Here is a 22510-nt window from a genome sequence, read left to right on the forward strand (position 1 = left end):
CAATATTTGGCAACACGCACATTCAGCATTGAAGAGCTTACAAGGGAATGTCAAATTTTAAATGACCAACTTGCCACCGCTAGAGAGGCTAGCACTTCTCAAGCACAAGTCTTGGACTAATGGTCCAATACCACTGAAGTCATTCCTCAACAAGTGTAGGTCACCTTGCAAATGAAAAAGCTTAAGGAAGCATATACATCCATCTACCATAAGTATAAGGAAAAAATAGATGAGATGAAATCCCAAAAGATAGTCATCTCAAAGCTTGAACTCCAATTGCTAGTGTAAAACAATGAGGCAATAGAAGACACCACCAATGAAGTCCCACTATAATGCACAACGGTGGTGTACCAAGAGCTTGTGGCCGCTCTACAAGTGGAAGATCACCTAAAAGCATGAGTGCTTATCCAATGGAAGCAACTCCAACTCAGGATAATATCAGCTCATCCAAATATCACATGTGAACGTTCCATAGGGGCAAAAACTTTGTGCAAAATTTGCCAAGACTTATTCGAAGATGAAAAAAATATCTTCTACCTGTCTACACATGCCAGGTTTATAGCACTCAAACGGATTCTTTTATCGCATATGTATGCCTCATGGGTAGTCCTTCCCTCAGGGTTATTGTTGTTTTGTTTCCATTGCTACAAAAGCCATCACTATTATCTCCAGGGCATGACATAACCAACGTCCCACCCTTGTAGCTAATGATCCCATCGCACCAACAAAAAGAAGTGTCGAAGAATGACATGGCCTATCTCACATCCAACTTCCCATATCTAACCACTCTCTATGCCAATCTCATAACCTCACTTACCCTTGCTGCTACCACCCTGTTAACCTTCCCTGAGCTTCAACCTAACATCTACTCCCTTCATCGTCTCTTTTCTCATGCCTCTCATCACTTTCAACTAACCCAACAGTCGCAAACTTACTAGCCCCTCACACCTAACTTCTTCCCTTCCCTTGCTAATCCTACCCTCGAGGATTACCAAGCGGCTCAAACCATTTCCCCAGATTCTCTCTCTGGCCCACTTTCCCCAAATTCTCTCCCTGGCCCGCCATCACCTCCAACACTCCTTGTGCTGCCATCAGCAGAAAATGACCCAATATTTGATATTGAATATCAAGATCCAGATAATCCAATTCGCACCTCCCATGCCAAATTCCAATGATGGGTATGATTTTGATGTGATACCACTTCCCAGTAGCCCCATCAAGGATTTCTGGAGCAAATATCCTGATATGAAAACTCGAGGTGGATGGACCTTGGACTAGACCCTGGACAACTTCCCTACCAATCTTCATTTGGATCTAATTTAGTGAAGTTGGGGTCAGCAAATTGGATCCCCAACCTGATTGGCGTCGCCCCAAGCTCTTTGATGTAATCTTCTTGAAAGAGTACATGCGTGCACCTCCATGTCTCAGAACCCATCCCAAGTTCTATGCAGTTCCACAATGTCACAGATGGGAGGCCAACATACACACTTTGGGTGAGGATCGCACCATTAATTGGCAAATGATCGATCCATACTTTGGTGTAGAATGGAACATCCAAGGCACACTGATCCAAGCACTTCAACAGCATGAGAAAATAATGTGTCCCAACAATTATGAAGCCCATATTGAGCAGATTACAAATGATGTATGCAAGAGAAAATGCATAGTTGTAGAGCATTAATTTGAGTAGTAGTTTGATTCGTAAGTATATTTGTTAGTATACTTGATTTGGTATGGACCGACAAATGGTGGGGGACTAGAAGAGCTTATTTATGTATGCAGGGGTAGTTCTATTGTCTTAAATAGGCCTGTTTGACTCAGTAATGACCCTAGATATGATTTTTTTAAAAGTCATTTAAAGACTCAAACATTTAAAACAAATTTGAGTCGTTAAACGACTCACGTTTTTTTTGAATATTTAGGGCCTTTAAACGACTCAATTTGAATCGTTGCAAGAGTCATTTCTAGACTAGGCTAATACGAATGTCATAATGAATTCAAATTAAAAAATATTTTATGCAAGTTTGCATCGCTTGTGTAGTGGTTATAGGTGGGATGTGTAGTAGTGTTTCATGGACCGCCCACAAGCTCGACCATCCACATGTGTGGATAAGGCAACCCACTATGGGCCAAAGATGAGAATGGTTTTGTGAGATGTTTGGGATTCATGCTTGTTTGGGTTTGAGATCTAGGCTACAGCAATCTCCATGTGTATGCTTGAGCTTTGGACCTGCACCAAGTTTGGCATGTTGGATATATTAGGTTGTAAATTGATGCATAACAAAATGAAAAGCCAACCAACTTAGGTCAATATTACAAGGTTGAGAGAGATAGGGTCCCCATCAATGCAAAACTCCATTGAGCCCTCCCAATGTCATGATGTGATAGAATCAACTAGGATGAACTCCCTTGGAGCTCAACCAATCTAGGAATGGAGTCGGAGGCAAACACTTGAACCACCTATGGCATTGTAGGCTTCCCTTTGTGAATGGAATCAACCCCTCTTATGAATGACCCAGGGAACTCATTGATTGATGACCTTTGTGGTGATGAAGGGGCCGGACTCTAGATGGTGATGAAAGGGGTCACGCTCTAAATGATGAAGCTCTCAATGCACTCTAGCTAGTCAGCTACCTTGCCTAACCGGATAGAATATCAGGAGGCCTTCCATGCAATTCCAGCATAAACTTTAGTAGCTTCGACTATTGCCACTCTCCCTCTTTTATCACTATAGGAAAATCAAGGCATCCATTAGGTTGTCTTAGTCATGTATTGCCTCAAATCTGTGCCTTAATTGGGGTCGATAGATGCAGACTCTTAGTCTAGATGGCTTGCTTGCCCCAAGCCTTAACGATTGACTCAATGCTTAAATTATTCCATAGGCGCTGACCCCAATCGTATGTCAGAACATTGGGTCCAAGCTATAAAGATAAAGACAGATTCCTTCTTCTTTTTTGGCATAAAAAAGAGTTTAATTTATATTGAGCATAAAGATTTTACAGGAAGATCCATACATAGTTGTCTTCCCAAGTTGGGGTAGCAAAACATCAAAACCTCAAAACTGTAGAGCATTCTAGAGGAGGGCTGGTGTAACATAAGCCACTTAGGCTGTGTGGATATAGCGGCTTGTTAAAAGTCCAGAGCATCAAAAGGTTTTGAGAGGATTGTTCACCTTAACTCCACCTCATCCTTAACCTGGAAGCATCCCTAAGTGTAGTGGGCTTGCAGTACATTTCTAATAGTGTTGCAAGTACCAAACAACTTGTTAGGGTCTTCCATTTCCGTGAGGAGTTGGTGAAGAGAGAAAAAGTACACTCTTTGCTCAATAGGAATTAGATAACACAACAATCAGTGAAAGATCCGTTGTTCCTACTAAACCAGCTCAATAAAGCATCATGGGACAAAGTGACGACTCCATTGAACTAAAATTTGTTTCTAGCAATCCAAATAAACCATAGTGCATGTGCTCGAAGTACTACCCAATTGTCATTTTTTACCTTTCCTGCATCACCCAAAAGAATTTCTTTTCAGTGAAAGGGTCCCCTACAAGCATTTTCATTTCTTTCCATACCCCTCTAGCACTTGAGCAAGCAACAAAGGGATGAAAAATGTCTTTTTTGTGTCAAGGCATCTTTTGCACATCCCATCTCTTTTGCCAATAACCTGTCCCGTGCAATTTGTCCAAACAACTTTGTGCAAGGTTAGCCAAAACAAAGTGGACACTTTTCTGGAACCTTCCTGTCCCAGATTGTTGAAGACCTTTTTGCCCACTTTGCCCTAGAGTCTGAAATCTTCCATCTAGTATTTAACACTCTAAAGATAGCATCAATTCATTGGAAGGTGTGGGAATAGGGAAGAAGTGACAGGACTCTACCGAACTAATTCCCTCCTGTAGCACAGTGAAGAACCTCCTTTCCACTTAATGTTACCGTTCCATAACTCAATCCTCCCATGTGAAATTGATCGGAGAGTCTGAATTCTGTACTGATCTCTTTTCCACCTTTACTCACCACCCTTCCAAAGCTGGACCCAACACTGTAGTTCCTTTTTGAAAAGCTAGTTGGCTTTGATAAAGTCCTTGTCATTTAAGGTGTCAGTTTTAAATATGATTGAGACCTAGATAGAGTCAAGATTCGTGAAAGCTCCCTTGACAATGAAGCCGAGCTGAGCTTTAATGGCTTCAAAAGCTTTCCAAATAGATCGCCACAGTTGACTACCCTTAGTGAAACAAGGTTCAGGGCTATAAATTGCAGATAGTCTACGAAAATCTTTCCACTTGGGAGGAGAGAAATTCCTTAGTAAAAGTTGAGAGGGTTGAGAACGGGTCTCCAATTTTTGAACTCCTCTTTGCTGTCACCCTAGGATTCAACTTAATGATACCTCCATTCACATGAACATGCAGTTGCTGGCTTTCTTGCCAGACCTTCACGAGTTCAGGACCAACTGTCTTCCAGAAACATTCGTAGAACTCAGCTGAGAGTCCATCCTCTCCTGGGGTCTTGCCATCTGCCACCACCTCAACTTCTTTCGGTTCCTTCAGGGACAAGGGTTCTTCTCTAATTTGATGGCATTTCTCTCTAGCTCTCCTAATTTTCTTAGTGGTCTCAATAGATATAGAAAGTAGAGACTAATCTAGATTCTCCTCAGAGGAGCCAACTAAAGTATGATCTGTCTTTTTTAGCATGGGGACCTCTTCATTGCTCCTTTTCCTTATGAGTTTGAAGGTTTCTTTGGTCGGTCTGTCTCTTCTACCTACCCACCACTCTCTGACACAAATTTTGGCTTCATTAAGTCTAGTTTGCTCCTGTAATTTGAGGTCTCTTTTAACAACCTTATGTTCCTCTTGGACCTAGGTATTCCCTACCTAGCCTTCATCTCCAATTCCTCTATAGTGAGTTCGATTTTGTCCTTTCTCTTAGCTCTGATCTTTGCCCTATTTCTCCTGGCTTCGTTTAGGAGTCTCTAAGTAGCCTGAACTGCATCAGCCCAAGAATTAGCAGCTTGGGTGACAATTGTCTTACTTTGGAAGGACAACGCTATCATTCCCTGAAAGCAACCCTTGATAAATTCCATGCTCCTCACCAGCAGCATCTTCTCTGTCTTTTCCTCACATGGCAAGCATTGGTTGACACAACCAAAGCAGTAGAATCTTTGATTCACCCTGAAGGTCCTTAAGTCTTTGTGGCACCCACGTGGCCAACTGTACAAGAGTGTGCATCACTCGTGAAATCAGAATTTTCAAATTATGCATATATTCGTGAATGCTTGCACCCAACCAAAGTTGATAAATGTATATTTTGGATAAGCTTGTTCCCAATAAAGATTTAGCACTGCACTAAAGCCACAATGCTCCCCCGAGCATGACCCTCTTCCTCGAGGCTTCCATCCTCTGCACCTCCCACCATGCAAGCTGCGTTATGTGACAGGCTTGTCACCACAAGAAATCATTCAAGTATCTTGTGGTCTACATGATGCATTGTTGGATTGTCTTGCATTTTCTTGACATTGAATTCGTTCCCACACAATTAGTGCTGCTAGTTCTTCAAAACATATGCAACAGTAGCCAACCTTTGCCTTGTATTGCATGGAATCTCCTACTCTCAAGAGTTACCACAACATGTGTCTATAGAAGACGAAGACCAAAACCTTGAATATTTCCGCATTATAGTGATAAGAAAAGTCATGACATCTAGCAGTGGACCATTGGTGAAGTCATTTCTTAGACCATCAAAGCTGGCATATGTCTCAATTTTTAGTTGACTTGGTTAACCCTTTCAAAGCTAAAACTGTCCAAAATAGCAACCAGAGATAGCAGCAACTTGGAGGGCTGAATTCCCACAGCTGGAAGAGCTAATGAAGGGGCTTTTATGCCAAAATAAAGCTTATATACCAGAGAATATCCAACCCAGAGGATAGCTGAAAATATGCACCAGGTCGCTTGTGAGAACTGCTTCAAAATCGACTGGTTTTTCTTTGATTTCTCCCTCGTCTATGGACCAAATGTGCTCAAACTTGAATGGCAGCTAGCTCATAAGGTCGCCCAACTATACCTAGGAGGGCTGGTTGAAATTTTACTTCTATAGGTTGTATGTAGCAAAAGTTTGTCAAGCAGTAATCGTGTTGGCATGCACTGAGAAAGGACAATTTCTGGAAACCCTTTGGAGTGGAAGTGCGCCTATATGAGGGGAATCTATGGCTGAAAGGGTTTGGAGAATGCTCACCTACATTCATAGAATTTGAAGTTCCAAGATCAGGCTAGAAAGGGGGGAAATGGGAGGAAGGATGGAGAAGGTGGAGAAGATGATGACGTGGCTAAAAATGGCTCAAGGAGGGCGTGGTGGTTCTAATACCACATGTTGGAGCAGTAATGGAAACATGATGGAGGAACAAGAAGATGGAAGAATCTTATTTGTTCATGAGAGATGGCCAATATATAGGCAAGAGATACAATGTACATATGAGCTCAAGAGAGCATCTAGATCTCCATGAATCTTTCAATCACACACCACACTCCTTCAATCACACCTATTTCAAGGCACACTTACACACACTTTTTTTTTTGTGGTAAATCCATGATTATATTATCAGCAAAATTTACATGAGGGTCTCAAAAAAGCAGAGAGCCTCAACAGGAAATCAAAAGCAAAGAAAAACTATGTCCAGGCATGACTGAGGAAGATCTCCTTGATGGCAAGCATCATAGATAGATTGCCGTAGGGAGAGTCTGAAATATTCATAAGATTGCAAGAACGGATTCCCAAAATATCGCATGTTGTGATCCTGCCATATGGTCCAAAAAGCCCAATATCTGACCCACTTCAAAAGTAAAGAGTAATGGACCAGGGTTGCAGGAAGTCTGCCAAAAAGCCAAAAATGTTTCCCAAAAGGAGAGTTAGGGAAACGAAGGCGAAGCGACATGGAAATTTTGCATAGGAAGGTCTTAGTGCTGGAGCACATCCAAAACAAATGAGGCACCGTTTCAGAAGGGGCCATGCATCGAAGACAAGAAGCAGATGCAATCCTTCGTTGAGCCAGAGTGACCCCCACGGATAAGGTTCCTGTAAGACACACACATGTTCGCACACTCACACACACACATGTTCGCACACTTACACACACACATGTTCGCACACTCACCCATGTGATCACACTCACAACAATAGACCTTGGTATTGACCCATTACATCAATTTGTCCCAACAGATACTGTGTAAGATATGAGCTTCCACAAGAATCGAGATGCCTAATTTATGATGCGCATGGGTTATTTGCAGCTTTGGGCAGCCCTGCAGTACAGCGTTATCCCTAGAGAAAATGAACAGTCTGAATTCGTGAAGAGATGAGTGGGGGCATACTTCTGGCATTTTTGCCTGCATATGGTTATCAAACTAAGTACGCCAAAGTGGCCTACATGGAAGGTCTTTAGCAGCTGGCTAAAAAGGAGTATGCAAGATCCCTTAGCCAAGCAAAAGCAATGTGCTGGATTAGTATAGGAGACGATTGAATGTAAAAGGCAGTATTGTGTATTTCTGGTTATAATATGCCCTCCTTGAAGAGGAACAACACGAAGTTGGCCCACAAGTATCACAGTCATTGTAAGATCATCTACATGCTGAGGACTCCACAGGCCAGCTGGAGCTGCCACCCCCTTCTAAGATCCATAATATGTTTCCTGTGTTTGCTCAAGTCACGTGTCGGTAAGTCTGTAAAGGTTATAATCAGGGGCATATGTAGGTTAAGATAGTAGGGCTTAAGGCCTTATGACATTGGAGGGGTTTCGTGGGAAATTGTATTTCCCATATGCTGAAAGGGGTTTTTTTGGGAATTTGGTGGGAAATTCATCCTATGTGCAGGTTGTAATTTCCCACATTTCCCCCAAGCATTTGACCTTGGTGTAGTTGTGGGAAAAGAGAGAGGGCCTCCTCCTTATGACATGCAAAGATGTCCACATCATAGGAAAGTCTAGAAATGGTGGGAAATATTACTTTTTTCCATGTTCCCAAGTCCCACCATATCATTACCCCTTTGGGCCTACTTCAGTTGTTGGTTTGAGAGAGAGCAGAAAAAGTAGAGGTTAACGCTTAAGCCATTCCATTTTACCTTGACTATCACTAGTATCAATCGATTGCCAACTCCCCCACTGCTCAGGTCCCTGACACCTCTCACCCATACTAATTCTCTCTTCTACTCCCACACTTCCCCTTGCTCCCCTCTACTTTCCACTTTTTTCTCCGTCTCTTTTACTCCCATCCTCCAGACCTGTCCCTGCACCTCGCCTCAAACACACAACTTTATTGCATCTTGCTCCAAATAAAATTTTCCTTTCTTTTTTGTCCACACGATATGGCTCCAAAATAATTTTCCCCTTTCAAGGACTCTAATTAAATCGAACTGCAAATACAAAATAAGTGCCTTTTCTCTGCATCTAGATGGTACAAAACCTTGTGTTATTTCTGAAAATTTTCCATATACGAGTTCTTAAGTGATGGAAAGTAGAGGGTCGTCGAAGTTTCGCTTATATACCATCTGCACAGCCATTTCTTTTGCCAAACTCCAATCCCCACCACAGAGTTCAAGATTTCCCATGAGATGCAAGCTGTGCAGATATTTTCCCAAACAATAAGCCAAGGAATATAATTTTTCAATCAAGCAATCCCAAAGCTAGCAAAGCAATCTCATCAAGCTTCAAGATCACCAGTTCATTAAATGACATCCAACATATGAAAAGCGAGACACGACTTCCGAAGTTGGAAGCAAGCTTCATAATCAATCTTAGAAGTATCGCAAGTAAAAAGGCGGGAATCCTGTTGACTTCATTGTGATCCTGTTAAATGGATAGTATGGCAATCCAGATTTTAACAAGTTGCAAGTGATCTGTGTAGCAGCTATTCTACTTTTTAATAATAGCACAAAAGAAGCAATATGTCAAAAGTGCACACGCGAACCAGCTCACATTTAAAACCAAAAATTGCATTATATGGAAGGACAACTTTGCCAAAACTTTGAGAGGCTGTGGTGATGAATACATTTCTGCCAGACCAACTCTCTTCTGCATCAGCTATCATTTCTCCTTTCCTTCTGGACCAAAATAGGTCCAAGGCAAGGATTCAAAACATGTTAAAGACTCATGCGCAATTACTAAGTATATATTAAACTTTGTGTGGTCACATCAGGTATACATGTAAGATAATGTACAAAAATCTGGATAAACCAGTCAAAAATGACAAAGGACTTCAGTTACGGACAGACTGACATCACTTTGTAATTGAGTGTGCTTCTGCAGGCAGCCTCGACTCCAGAAGCATCTCAAGAACTTTCTTCATTCGGGGTCGCTTCAGGGGAGAAGCATTGGTGCAGAGCACGGCCACTTTTAGAACTGCGAGCATCTCTTTCCGGGAAGCAAAGGAGAGACTACTGATCCTGGGATCCAGAATCTGCTCAGGTGTTTCCCCCCTTAAAGATGCTCCATGGACCCATCTCACAAGATCTACATCTCCGTACGTTTCATCAATTGGTAGCCGGCCTGTAACAAGTTCTAATAGAACCACCCCAAAGCTGTAGACATTGCTTGCCAATGTTACTTGCATAGTAAACGCATACTCTGCATCAACATAACAAAGGGATCAAACACTGAATCTTATTTTGGGAAGGAATTGTACTAATACATAGCTCAAAAACAACCATAGAGAGTGTAAATGTACCTGGAGCAATGTAACCAAACGATCCTGCTACTGCACTAATGCTCCCTGTATTTTTTGAAGGATCCAAAAGCTTGGCAACCTCGACATCTCCCACCTTCACCTCAAAATTAGAACCCAGAAATATGATATTTGACGTGACATCCATGTGAACCATTGGTGGATGACAAGAGTGATGCAAAAAGGCTAAACCCTTCGCAGCTGCAAGGGCAATGTCATAACGCATTGACCATGATAGCAAACGCTCAGAATGCTTATGCAGCTGCTGCCCAAGGCTACTTCTGGGTACAAAATCATACAATATAATGGCAAGGTCATCCTGTAATAAGTAGCCCATGGGTCGCATTATATTTTCGTGTGAGAGCTTCCACAATTTGTCTAGCTCCAATGTCAGCTTTCGTTGATGAATCACTACCCCCTTTTCTGTCGAATGGAACCTCTTTGCGGCTAGAACCAGACCTGAGGGCATGACTGCCTTATATATGGTGCTGAAGTGATTACTACTGATGACATGAGTATTACTGCAAGTAGCTTCCTTAATAGAGTCAAAATTGATGGCCTGTCGAAAATTGTCCACGAAGACACGGGTGACCACAAGGGAAGGAGGTGCAGGATCTACTGCAGATGACAACTGGCGCTTGCGCATCACTGCAACAGCTATGCCAGAGAAAATTATCAGCAACACAATGGCACAAGAAATTGCAATGCCAGCAACCTTCCCAAATGAGACAGCCCTTCCTTCTTTGGAATTTGGGAACACCTGGTCACTGCAGGGAGGCAAAGGGCTCCCACAGAGCCCAGGATTATGGGCATAACTGCTGGCATAGATACTCGATGAGCTGTTCAACACAGAGCCCACGTGTGGCACAGGCCCACTCAAGAGGTTGTATGAAAAGTTCCATGTCACAAGACTCTCCATGCCTACCAACGAGGGAATCTCTCCAGAAAGCTCATTGTGCGAGAGATCCAAGACGACCAGCTTGCTTAAACCCCCAATCGAGGGTGGTATTGTCCCAGTTAGATTATTCAGGCTGAGATTGAGTGAAACTTGAAGGCTGGAAAGGCTACCAATCTTTGGCGGAATGCTGCCATTAAATTGGTTATTGCCCAATTGCAACTCTAGTAATTGTTCACAGTCACCCAGGGTATCAGGTATAACTCCAGAAAAGTAATTCCCCTGCAATAGTAGATACATTAAATTGGAAATGTTGCAGATGGCTTCGGGTATACCTCCAATTAGATTGTTCTCACTGAGGTCGAGCTTACTTAGCCGTTTGCATTGCGACAGATTCCCAGGGATCTCTCCACTTAAAGAATTGTTGGATAAGAGAACCTCTTGAATACTAGAAACCATACTCAATTCGGTCGGAATGCCATCAACAAGCTGGTTGTCGGCAAGATTCATAAGACTTAAATTTTTCCATCCACTGATGGAGGAAGGAATCCTGCCTGATAACTGATTCTTATTTGCTTCAAAGTAGACGAGGTTTTCGAGCTGCCCCAATCCATTAGGAATACCTCCACTAAGAGAGTTCTGCCCCACTCTTAAAGTAGTTAATGTGCTGCAGGAACCGAGATCTTCCGGAAGTGTACCATTGAAACTGTTATTGGTAAGAATAAGAACTTTTAGCTGCCCGGACGAACAGATGTTGTGCGGAATCTCTCCATTCAGGAGATTGGAAGCCAGGTTTACAAATTGCAGATTTTGGTTCTTCATTTCCGGCATTGACCCAGTAAGCAGGTTCTGATACGCCGAGAAGCTTTGCAGATTGATCAGTCCGCCGATAAAAGCTGGAATGGGACCCTTTAACCGGTTCCCGGATAGGGACAGAACTTGAATGGCCGTGAGATTACGGAAAGACGGAGGTATAATGCCACTAAGTAGGTTGGAAGAGACGTCGAGAGTTTGGAGGGATGAAAGATTGCCAAGCGATTCCGGAATGGATTCAACGAGGGAGTTGACGGACAGGTCCAAGGCTTCCAATTGGCGAAGCTTTTGCAATTGGTCTGGAATGGAACCTTTCAATAAGTTCGCGCTTAGATTCAGATGCGAGAGATTGATGCAATCAGAGAGATTGATAGGAATTGGACCTGTCAACAAGTTCCCGGATAGGTCCAGCACGGTGAGGCCTTGGAGGAGGCCGATGCTGGAAGGGATGATGCCCTTGAGACGCAAATTTGGGAGTGTGAGATTGGTAACGATAGCACCATTGCAGTGCACTCCGTCCCAGTTGCAGGGATCACCGCCGCTTGTGTTCCAGGCAGAGCCAACACCCTTGAGCTGCCCGCTGAGAGACTGCAAGATCTTTTGATCTGAAGAAAGACACGATCCTATCGCGCACAACAACAGCAACACCATGCATCTTCCAAGCAGAGCTTGCCTACCCATGCTCACGCCCATTGATCTCATCATGCTCTCCGCCTGTCGATGCCCTTCTCTCCAGCAGCTCTCTGCTTGTTTGTTTTCTTACCCCCTCCCACGACCTAGTATGGGATCACTAGCTCAGCTCGCTCGCTTCTCTCTCTCTCTCTCTCTGCCTCTGTGTCCTCCGAGAGAAATCGTGTCCTATATCCTCTTTAGACGACAAGACAACATGAAGACGCTCGCGCTGCTGCAATGACATCTTGGACGTACGATGTGCAATGACATCTCATGATACTCTCCGCCCTTCTCTCCAGCAGCTCTCTCCTTGTTTGTTTGCGTTCCCCCTCTCACCAGCTAGTGTGGGATCACTAGCTCAGCTGGCTCGCTTTTCCCTCCCTTCCTTTGTGTCCTCCGAGAGCAATCGTATCCTATTTTCTCTTTAGACAACGAGACAACATCAAGAAGCTCGCGCTGCTGCAATGACAAACGTACGATGTCGAGTTGTGGAGTTGCTCACAGGAGAGGCATTTCAGTGAGAAGGCAACACAGAAAACAGCAACGCTCGCGACGAGAACCTGTGGAAATCAAACACGAGGAGTCTGGGCAGGCTCTGTTGCTTCAGCCGCGTTCTGCTGTGCGCATGGTGGCCTCGGAGCTGCAGGGGCAAGATCTATATATGGAGAGCGATGTTGGGGCGGCGAGCTGTTGGGAGTGGGGCAATGGAAGGGGTGCGAGATTTTCAAAGCAGAGGAGATGAAGAGAAAGCTTGAGGCCACCATAGCCAAGATCCGCTGGTCTCATGGGACGAGGCCGCCATAGCCATGAGCTTCTTCAGCAGGGAGGCAGCAGAAAAGTCTTCACTAGCTCTCAGTCAGAATTTGACGTTGACTTTGACTTAACCTCTCCTGCCAACCCTGCCTCCCTCTAAGGCTCTGGAGCATGGGTTCCCACTCGCCTCTCGTTGAGTCCCTGCAAGGTATGGGACCCGATTGCACCGATTACAGTTGTATATTGAACAAATTTGGAGGAAGCCTGCAAGCTTAGTGGCTGGAAACGGAGGTAGCACCGTAATATGCCCGTTGGGAGACTCACTTTTTCCATCTCCAGCGGGGCGGTTGAATGCCAAGGATTAGCTCCATGAATGTCAGGGCTAACCATGGGAACCGCCTGGGCGTGGATGAAAAATGCTAATTCTTGGCATTTTCGCTCAAGCAGGAACGTACTCTAAGTTCTCCCCCCCTTGGCTTTCTTTGGCAAGCCTAGCTCAGATGCCAAGCACATTCACTCGCGTGAGCGGCTGCAGGCGTTCGATTTCCCATTGGGATTTCCTGCTTTTGTCTCATCCCTTTCCGCATGTGTGTGTGTGTGTGAGTTTGGGTGCATGAGTGCAATTCCACTCACCCTTGTCAGCTTGCAAGCACCACCATATCATCCTACATCAAAAGCATGGCCTTCCACCAAGGTGATCCTTGCATCTTACAGTGCATGTGGTCGCCTTCCTCTAACCCAAGGCCTACAACTACCTTATCGTCAATACAAAGGCTAGAGGACACTTATTGTACAACCATTACTTTCTCGATCTTACATGCATACTACAAGGTGATGCTTACACAACGGGGTCACCTAGTTGTGATCTGAGCGCATCTACAAGGGCAGCATATACCTTGTCACCATAACCAAGGACTTGAGGGTCCTAAACCTTGTCCCCTTTACCCATTTGACTCCAATGTTGAAAGTCATTGGACTCCAAACCATCATGAGTCCCCCATCACAGGTCCCATAGTACTCTGAGTAAAGCACTCTGTAAACTCCTGTGAAAATTGCCTTTCTGACAATTGTAAGCCAAGTAGGTAGATGTATGGGTAATTCTTGGTGCCTGACATGATGTCCTTACACACACTGTCTCGCAATAGCTTTAGTAAGAAACTATGTCATACTCACGAGGATTGTACTTTGGAGGTTGGCTCTTCCTTGCTAGGAGACTACACCACATAACGTGGATGCTTGGGTAAGCCATGCAAGCCATGTGGGGCCCAACATGTTGGATTTCCCTCTCTTGGGACATACACCACATAAAAGTGGGTGCAAGCTAATGTTAAGCCATGTGAGTGAGTATGAGTGCGCGTTAAAAATTTAGAAAGAGGAGATTGATAGCCATGTGAGAGGGTGTCTCGATAGGTAAAAACAAAAACGAAAGACTCAAAGAAATGATGCTCTAGGAGTAATTATATATACATTTGTACTTTGAAGGTGGTAGTTCAATCCATACTACTCATTACATTGACTTCTTATGGACTAATACCATTGAGTGACTATGAAGGTGTAACCATATGTAGCAACATTTCTTCTTCTAAAAAAACCTTCATGATGCTCACATAAACTTTTTATGGCCCAATACCATTGCATGACTACAAAATCTTTAACATATGTAACAACATACATCTCTTCTCCATGATGCTTACATAGACTTCTTATGGACCAATACCTTTGCGTGACTACAAAGGATGGGAAGTGGGGTCTTTCTACTTGATTCTCCCCTTAACACACATTTTGATGCTTGCCTCCCTCTTCAAGGACATATGCTTCAAAGCCCTTCCACTTCTAGTTGTAATTTTAATGTGAATGCAAGGCTAGAGACAATGTGATTTCCTTCCAAGGTGACCATCTAGCTAAGGCATGAGAAAGACAAGGGTTTCCCTTATAAGGGTAGGCAATATGGTTGTTTTTAAAAGAGTAAATAAAGGTGGCACTTGAGTTTGTTAAGGTCAGGGAAAATTATTATGTCTAGGTTCTTTTAGTTATCCAATGGTGATCATTTTCCAGAGCACTTAAAAACTAATGTTTGGTGGCACACCTAGATCACGAGCTACCTAAAAATCTAGCCAATCGGAGTTCACCATATAGCTTGGTCAACAAACTAACAATAACAGCACATTTATCTTACGCCTACAATGCATGCAATGATGTTGAGAATAACAAGAATCCTCTCTCGCAACTCATTGCCTTTGGCCGCCCTTGTTTGTCCTATTTGCTGCAATGTGGTGTTCCATTTTCACATGCCTATCTCTCCCACCTCATGTCTCTTCCAAATGTTGTGCTAGCCTTCCTCCAAACCTCAATAACTTGAAAAGTCCTCTCGTCGACCTTTTCAAATCAAAAAGTGGCCTCTGGCCTTCAATTGCTCACCACTTTCCTCGTGAGAAAGCCCTCCCATGAAGTTTTCCCTACCAATATTAGATATTCCTTGTGGAGGCCACCTACTTTTTATAAAGAATTATGTGCCAAAGTCTCCATCTCATTATTACCAGCATACGCCCCTTCTATATCCCATCCATTGCATCCTCAATATTTTTTACGGCACCATGCATGAGTTGTCAAGGTTAGATTTGTTTCGAATGCTCCCCGTTTTCTAAAGCACACTAATTATTGGCAATCTAGAAAACATCATTCCCATCAATCCTACGAATCTCATAGAAACTTCATCCTTAAGATTGTGCCTTCGTCTTGACACAAGACTTGGATTCCAACTACTCAAAAAAAACATCTCTTTACTTGATTGAGACTACAAAGGAGCAACTATATTTTAACATGCTTTGTTCTAAAGAAACCAAAAAACATAGAACAAGGGGGATGGTCTTACTATTTTCTTGCCCTCATCCTTACGATGCACCCTTTGACTATTCCTTAAGTACACAAAAGAAAAAGGACTAAAAAAGGGTCTCCTAAGAGGCTCAAGATGAGAGGATAGAATTGCATTTTTGAATATAGTACTGGCAATATCATTTTGAATATAATACTAGTATGTGGAGGTAAGATTTTACACAATTTTCCCATTTCTTCGATCAAATAAAGCAAGCTTAATGCATTATCATCTTTGATCTTCTTGCATCACATACAATGTTTTTGACCTCCCAACCAAAATTCTCAAAAGCCTAAACTCCTCCTCTTCCTCTAGCCCAACCTAGCCCTATGATGACATGCATATTTTTCCTAGTGGTCTCTTCCTCATTTTCAAGCATGGCTCGTTTGCCTTGCATGTTTCGATTGTGTTTTGAAAGAGAAGGGCTTTTCCTTGTTCCTCTTTAACTTGGATGGCTATCCACCCAAGTTCTTATTATTCCTTGTTTCTACTTCGAGTTTTCCCCTCCTTTCCCAAAAATTTTTTGATTTTTTGAGTGGGATGCAATACCCTCCTTTCAATTTATGATTAATTGATTCTACTTTGCATCATTGTAGTGCGAGTCATTCAACTTGAAGCAAGGGTAAAGCTCAAAGATCTTTAGTAAGTGCATGTACGTGGCTTAATTGCCTATTTTATGTGTGTCTAGATGCTCATTTCTTTGGGTCGGTTTAAGATGGGGAAATCATGTAAAAGCCTTCCCTCCACATACTAGTATTATATTGAAACTTATTGCCGTATTCTCTCATCTTGAGTCTCTTACAAGACCATGTTTTAGTCCTTTCTTTGTGTATTCAAGGAATAGTCAAAGGAAGGATGAGGTCAAGGAAATAGTAAGACCCTCCCCCTTGTTCCATGTTTTTCCATTTCTTAAGAATCAAACATGCTAAGGAAAAATCCATTTTTTGTGTATTCAAGGAATAGTCAAAGGGTGCACCTTAAGGCTAAGGGCAAGCAAATAGTAAGACACTCCCCCTTGTTCCACGTTTTTCCATTTCTTAAGAATCAAACATGTTAAATATTTTTGTGCCTTTCAAGTTTTAGTCACATGAAGAGATGCCATTTTAGGGTAGTTGGAACCCAAGTTTCTTGTGTAAAGACAAAGGTGCAATCTTAAGGACACATTTTCTATGGGAATCCATAGGATTAATGAGAATGATAGGTTGCCCATAATAAATGGACTATCCTTGATAACATGGAGAGCATTTGATACAAATCACATCTTGACAACTCATGAATGATATTTTCTAGGTTGCTAATAATAAATGGACTATCTTTGACAACATGGGGAGCATTCGATACAAATCAAATCTTGACAACTCATGCATGGTTCCATAAAGATATTGCTGATATAATGGATGGGATGGTATGGATAGAGGAGATAGAAGGGGTGCATGGGGTTAATAATGAGATGGAGACTTTGATCCATAGAGCTTACAATTCTTTACAAAATGGTAAGTGGTCTCGGTAAGGAGAAAATCCAATTTTGGTAGGGAAAATTTTCATGGGAGGGGTTTCTCAGGAAGGAAATGGTAAGAAAGTGGCAAGCAATTGAAGACTCTAGGCCACTTCTCACAACTAGAAAAGGTTGACCAAGGGACTTTCCAAGTTATTGAGGTTCGGACACAACATGTGGAAGACACATGAGGTCTGTGAGATAACTGCGTGAAACATGGTAGCACTATGTTGTAGCAATAGGTCAGACATGGGTGAGACAACTGATAGAGGACATGCGTTACAAGGGAGGATTGTTGTTACTCTTAACCATATGAATACATGCATGGCAAGCTTGTCATTGTTAGTATGTTGATTAGAATATATAGTAAAGTCCAATTGGCTAAATTTTTAGGTGGGCCTTTATTCAAGTGTGTCGTTAGACATAAGGTTTTTTAGTGCTTTGGGAAATTGTCACCTTTGGATTGTAGTCTTTTTAATGTTTGAGACTGGCACTCATCTCTCCTACGAGAGTTGTGTGTTGTAGTTTCAGTTTTAATATAAATAATTGTTTTTTATCTGAGGTTGGCACTCATCTCTCTTAAGAGAGTTGTGTGTTGCAGTCTTAGTTTGTATAGACATGTTTGTTTGTAGGAACTCTTGGGCTGGCACTCATCTCTCTTAAGAGAGTTGTGTGTTACAGTCTAAGCTTAGTGATGTTTTCATAGATGCTTATTCTGGCACTCATCTCTCCCTTGAAAGTTGTTTGTTGTAGTCTAAATTTAGAGATGTTTTCAAGAACACTTATCCTAGCACTCATCTCTCTCTTGAGAAATGTGTGATATAGTCTAAGTTTGATATCATGCCATGTGCTCTTAGACACTTAGTCTGGCACTCAACCGTCCCTTAATAATTGTGTGTTGCAGTTGAAGCCTAGTGTTAGATGTGAAGGTCACGGTTACGCAAGGTTACACACTTATTTTTTGTGTTTTGATTTTTTGTAGTTTGTTACATGAGTTGAGCTTGAGTTGAGAGGTTATACCTAGGTCATTCTTTAAACTTCTTGCATTGTTAATTGTTATTTCTTATCGCACTTGGTACTATTTTATTTTTTGAATTTTGTGTTGCAGCTTATTGCATATTAGATGGCTCACGCAGGTGAGAAGAGGAAGTTTTAGCACCCTGATCTCAGTAAGACTTAGAGGAAGGTGCTGAAAAATGAGAATGTATACTTTTTAAGGATTATCGATCAGGACATCATTGAGACAGCTTTCAACAATGGTGAAAGTGGTGTACAAAATTTGGTTAGGACAATGGCAGAGTGTGGAGTGAGGACCTTGCGTGAATGATATCCAGATGTATTTCGAGTAGAGTCTATAGACCAATTCATGCACCACTTCACCTTGAAGAGTTGACAATGTCTTGGTCAAATAGATCGAGACATCACCTCCTATGACACGAAGTGGGAGGGTCTTGCTGTAGAAGCTAGGGTCATGTACATCAAGAATGCGTGGCGAGGTTTTAAAGGCAAAGGAGCGGCCTCATCCTCATTTCCATCAATGCACCCACGCCCCCAAGCACAACCGCAGCCACAAGCATCAATGCGCCCATGCCCCCAGTCACAAGCCGCATTGCATCCACTGCAGCCACAAGCACTACTATAGCCATGCCACGCATATGCACCAAGGCACCCACCATAGCTTGTCTTCCCTTGTGTCCCTTTTCCCCAAGTTCTTCCATACCCACAAGCAGTTCCTCCACCTGGTCCATGTCTCCCATCACATGCATGCCCACATTTTGTAGCTTCTTTTGCATCTCTGTTTGTGCCTCTTGCTGCACAAGCATACCAATTTCCAACTCCTTCATACTGGCCTGCACCAAGAATGCACAATCTATCTGCACAAGCTAACCAATTTCCATCTCGTTCATTCTCGCCTGCACAAGCACCACTTGCATCACATGGCCTGCATGAACGTGCACCACTGGAAGCCCATGCGACCCACATTGCTTCAGTGAGACAAGACATTCGATTCACACCTAGTGCAATTGTGGGCGCAGGCACACGTGGAAATGTCAGCATGTGCAATCTTCTTGTCACTCCATTTGTTCCGCACACAATTTATGCATGTAAGGTGCTAAAGATTTTTGTGCCCACCAATGCATAGAAGGTCAAAGCCTTGGAGGAAGCCACATGCCTGAGCGATGTTGTACATCCAGGAATCATCCGAGCTATAGGTCTAGTCTATGATGATAATCCAATGATAAAATTTCCCTTCTCGAATGGAAATCATTTCGAAAGATGGCTAACCTACCTCGGACATGAGGAAAGTGATCATCTCTGATGGGACACAGAGATGATGCAAAAATGCGTGCTAGAGCTCCATGGGTCCTTCAGCATGTATTTGATATTTTAAGTGCACTTGTTCACACTATTCATTACATGCACCAACACAATGCCCTACATAATGATTCGCATGTGCAAAACATTATGCTACATTTCTTCGAGTCATCTGAGGAAGTGTACCTGGGCATTTGTGATTGGGGAATGATGACACCGACAAGCACTAGCAAGCACTATCTAGCATTACCTAGTAACAACCCCAACACTGTGCGGAGTTCTTGTGCAAGATTTCACCACATCGCTCCAAAGTGCCTGTGCACCAATCCCCCACCTTTCCACGTTGCACAAGTCATCTTATGTTGAAGATCATAGAATTTGTGCACCATCGACTAGTATTGGACCCGCAGAAGCTCTAATTAGGCGGCTATGACAATTTGTGATTCAGGGAAAGTCTACACAATCGAACAAACTTCCAAGCAATGCTGATTTTTGTGGGATTTTTTATAATGCTCCTAGATGCGGCATAAAGCTCAGTCCAAACCAAGGACTTAGACAGCAAAATGACTGAGTCTAATGCAAAGGAGAAAGGGTATGTTGGAGAGGCAACAACCAATGCCCTAGTCCATATGACAAAAATGGCTAGTGGGCTACAAGCAATGCCAATATAGCCTAAGCGCACATATAGAACTATGTACTGCATTTGCCAACATGTGCTCCCACACAGTACACTTTCCATTGCAAGCGCTAACCTTGCACGAACCGGTGGGAAAGGGAGGAGAAAGTAAGGTATTCAGGATACAAGTTGTGGTGGGTGTCCCATGTGTTAGGCCAACATCGTGCTATGCTGGCGAGAAGAGTAATAGAGATGATGCCCGTGCTCATCTAGCACTAAAGAATAAGCTAGCGATGAAATATGAATTTCTGAACATGAATACTTATAACATTTTCTATTTTTGTATATCATGCAAGTCTCCACTCCATCATTCAAGTTTATATATTTGAAATCGGTACAATTTTATGAGATGATAAATTATGCAATAATGAATGTTTAAATATTGTTTGTATAAGTGAATGATGCGATAAGTATCCATGTTGAATTTAATTGTTTAATATTATTTAGGGTTATAAAATAATTCTAACTTGTCATTTTTTAGGTTAAGTATGAGCATGGAGGGAGAGAACATAGAGAATGTTCTCCCAAAGGATTCCCTCCAACCAGAGGAACCTACACTTCATGAGGGTCCAGAAGTCGCTTTTGTGCCTCAAGAGGCTGATTTAGCAGACTAGCTAAATCACACCGAGGCTCAAGCTATCTTGGAAGTGCAAAGAGAGATGTTATGAAGGGAGGGGCTGGGTATTTTTGCCACTGGTCTAGTGGATGATGACACCATGCATGGCGACCCTATCTCTCTTTGGCAAGTATAAAGGCTTTGTCCATCAGAGTTCATAAAAAAGACCTTGTTTCTTCGATCGGGAAATGCTAGAAACAAATATGCACAGCCCAAGTTGTTAGACTTGTGGCACAAAACCCTTGCCCACATCCTTCTCCAGCAATTCATAGAGGTGGAAGGGAGCATCCCCACCAATTAACAAATACCCATGTTCTTCATTCAGCAGGTGTATGTCTACGATGTCTTGCATCGACATGTGTATTGGAATGACAAGCGTCACTTGTCAGGAACATCCTGCAGAGCACAAGCGAGCATAGTGACCTTGTTAACTTGGCAACATTTGCCTTACCTCTCCATCAATAGGGTGTTATTGTTGAGGAGTTACAAGCTCATCTTGCAACTCGAGCCAAAGAGATTGAGGACTTGCAAGCATGTGTACACACATTGGAGGCTAAGCTTGCATGCTACAGAGATACTTTTGGAGACTTGGGTGCCGTTGCGGATATTGGCACATTTGATTTTGAGAACCTCACTAGTATAGATTTGCAGGCTGTAGGACCAAGCACTCGGGGAACGGCAAACATGGGACCTAGTGCATAATTATTTAAACTTCATACATAACTTTGTAATATAATGTGGATTGATGTGGATTAAGTGGTTGGAATTGATTAAGTGGTTTAAATGGACTAAGGGATTTAATGTGAATTAAGTGGAGCTAATGTAATGTTAAGTGAGTTAATGTAAATTAAGTGCACTAAGTGGAGGTAATGTAAAGTTTAACGTGGATTAAGTGCATAATGTGGATTACTATAGTTTAAGTGGTTAGAATTGATTAAGTGGTTTAAGTGATATAAGTGAATGAAGTGGTTTAAGTGGACTAAGTGGTTTAAGTGGTATAAGTGGGTTAAATGGACTAGGTGGTTTAAGTGGTATAAGTGAATGAAGTGGTTTAAGTGGACTAAGTGGTTTAAGTGAGCTACGTGGTTTAAGTGGTTCGATTGGACTACGTGGTTTAATGGTTAGAATCGATTAAGTGATTTAAGTAGTTTAAGCGGATTAGGTGGACTTATAAAGTTAATGTTGAAATGTTGAAATATATCGACGTGAATTAGTGCACGTGATAGCTAGATCAATTGTTGTTGCGACTTGAAAATATAAACTTCGATTGCGCATATTTGATTGTTCCCCCTTTTTCTCGATCTTGCCTTGAAAGTATTTGCAAGTCACAAGGGTGGCTCTAGCTATTATGTATACCAAATCATCCACAATCTGAATAATTACAACACAACAACATAACTCATAACCCATAAGGTTCTAGCTTTTAAGTACAAAATGAGACGAGATGGATACGAGCATATGCATGCTTCCATTGCTTGACATATTCTCCCATCCATCCCCTCACATACAACATACCATCCTACATATTTAGAGCTTCATCCACCGCTTCTAAGTACAAAATGAGATAAGATGGATATAAGCATATGGCTCTTCCATCACCTATCATATTCTCCTATCCATCCCCTCGTGTAACATACAACACTCTATATTGCATTTAACGCATGTACAATATCGTCTATCTCTTCAACTTCACTGTTGTCACTGA

At 42.5% G+C, this 22510-nt stretch overlaps 1 protein-coding gene across 1 annotated transcript; it reads right to left on the reverse strand.

Annotated features, from left to right (window-relative positions):
- Window positions 1-8982: 8982 nt before the first annotated feature.
- LOC147884472 (uncharacterized) lies at window positions 8983-12900 on the reverse strand. The gene is made up of 2 exons (XM_087398494.1): window positions 9701-12900; window positions 8983-9600 (listed from the first exon to the last, which is right to left on the reverse strand). The coding sequence occupies exons 1-2, from the start codon at window positions 12108-12110 to the stop codon at window positions 9254-9256; spliced, it is 2757 nt and encodes a 918-aa protein (XP_087254620.1). The 5' UTR covers window positions 12111-12900; the 3' UTR covers window positions 8983-9253.
- Window positions 12901-22510: the final 9610 nt, after the last annotated feature.

Source organism: Dipteris shenzhenensis, chromosome 27 (assembly GCF_047967505.1).
Source record: "Dipteris shenzhenensis isolate YYH24624 ecotype China chromosome 27, Dip_SZ_1.0, whole genome shotgun sequence".
NCBI lineage: Eukaryota > Viridiplantae > Streptophyta > Polypodiopsida > Gleicheniales > Dipteridaceae > Dipteris > Dipteris shenzhenensis.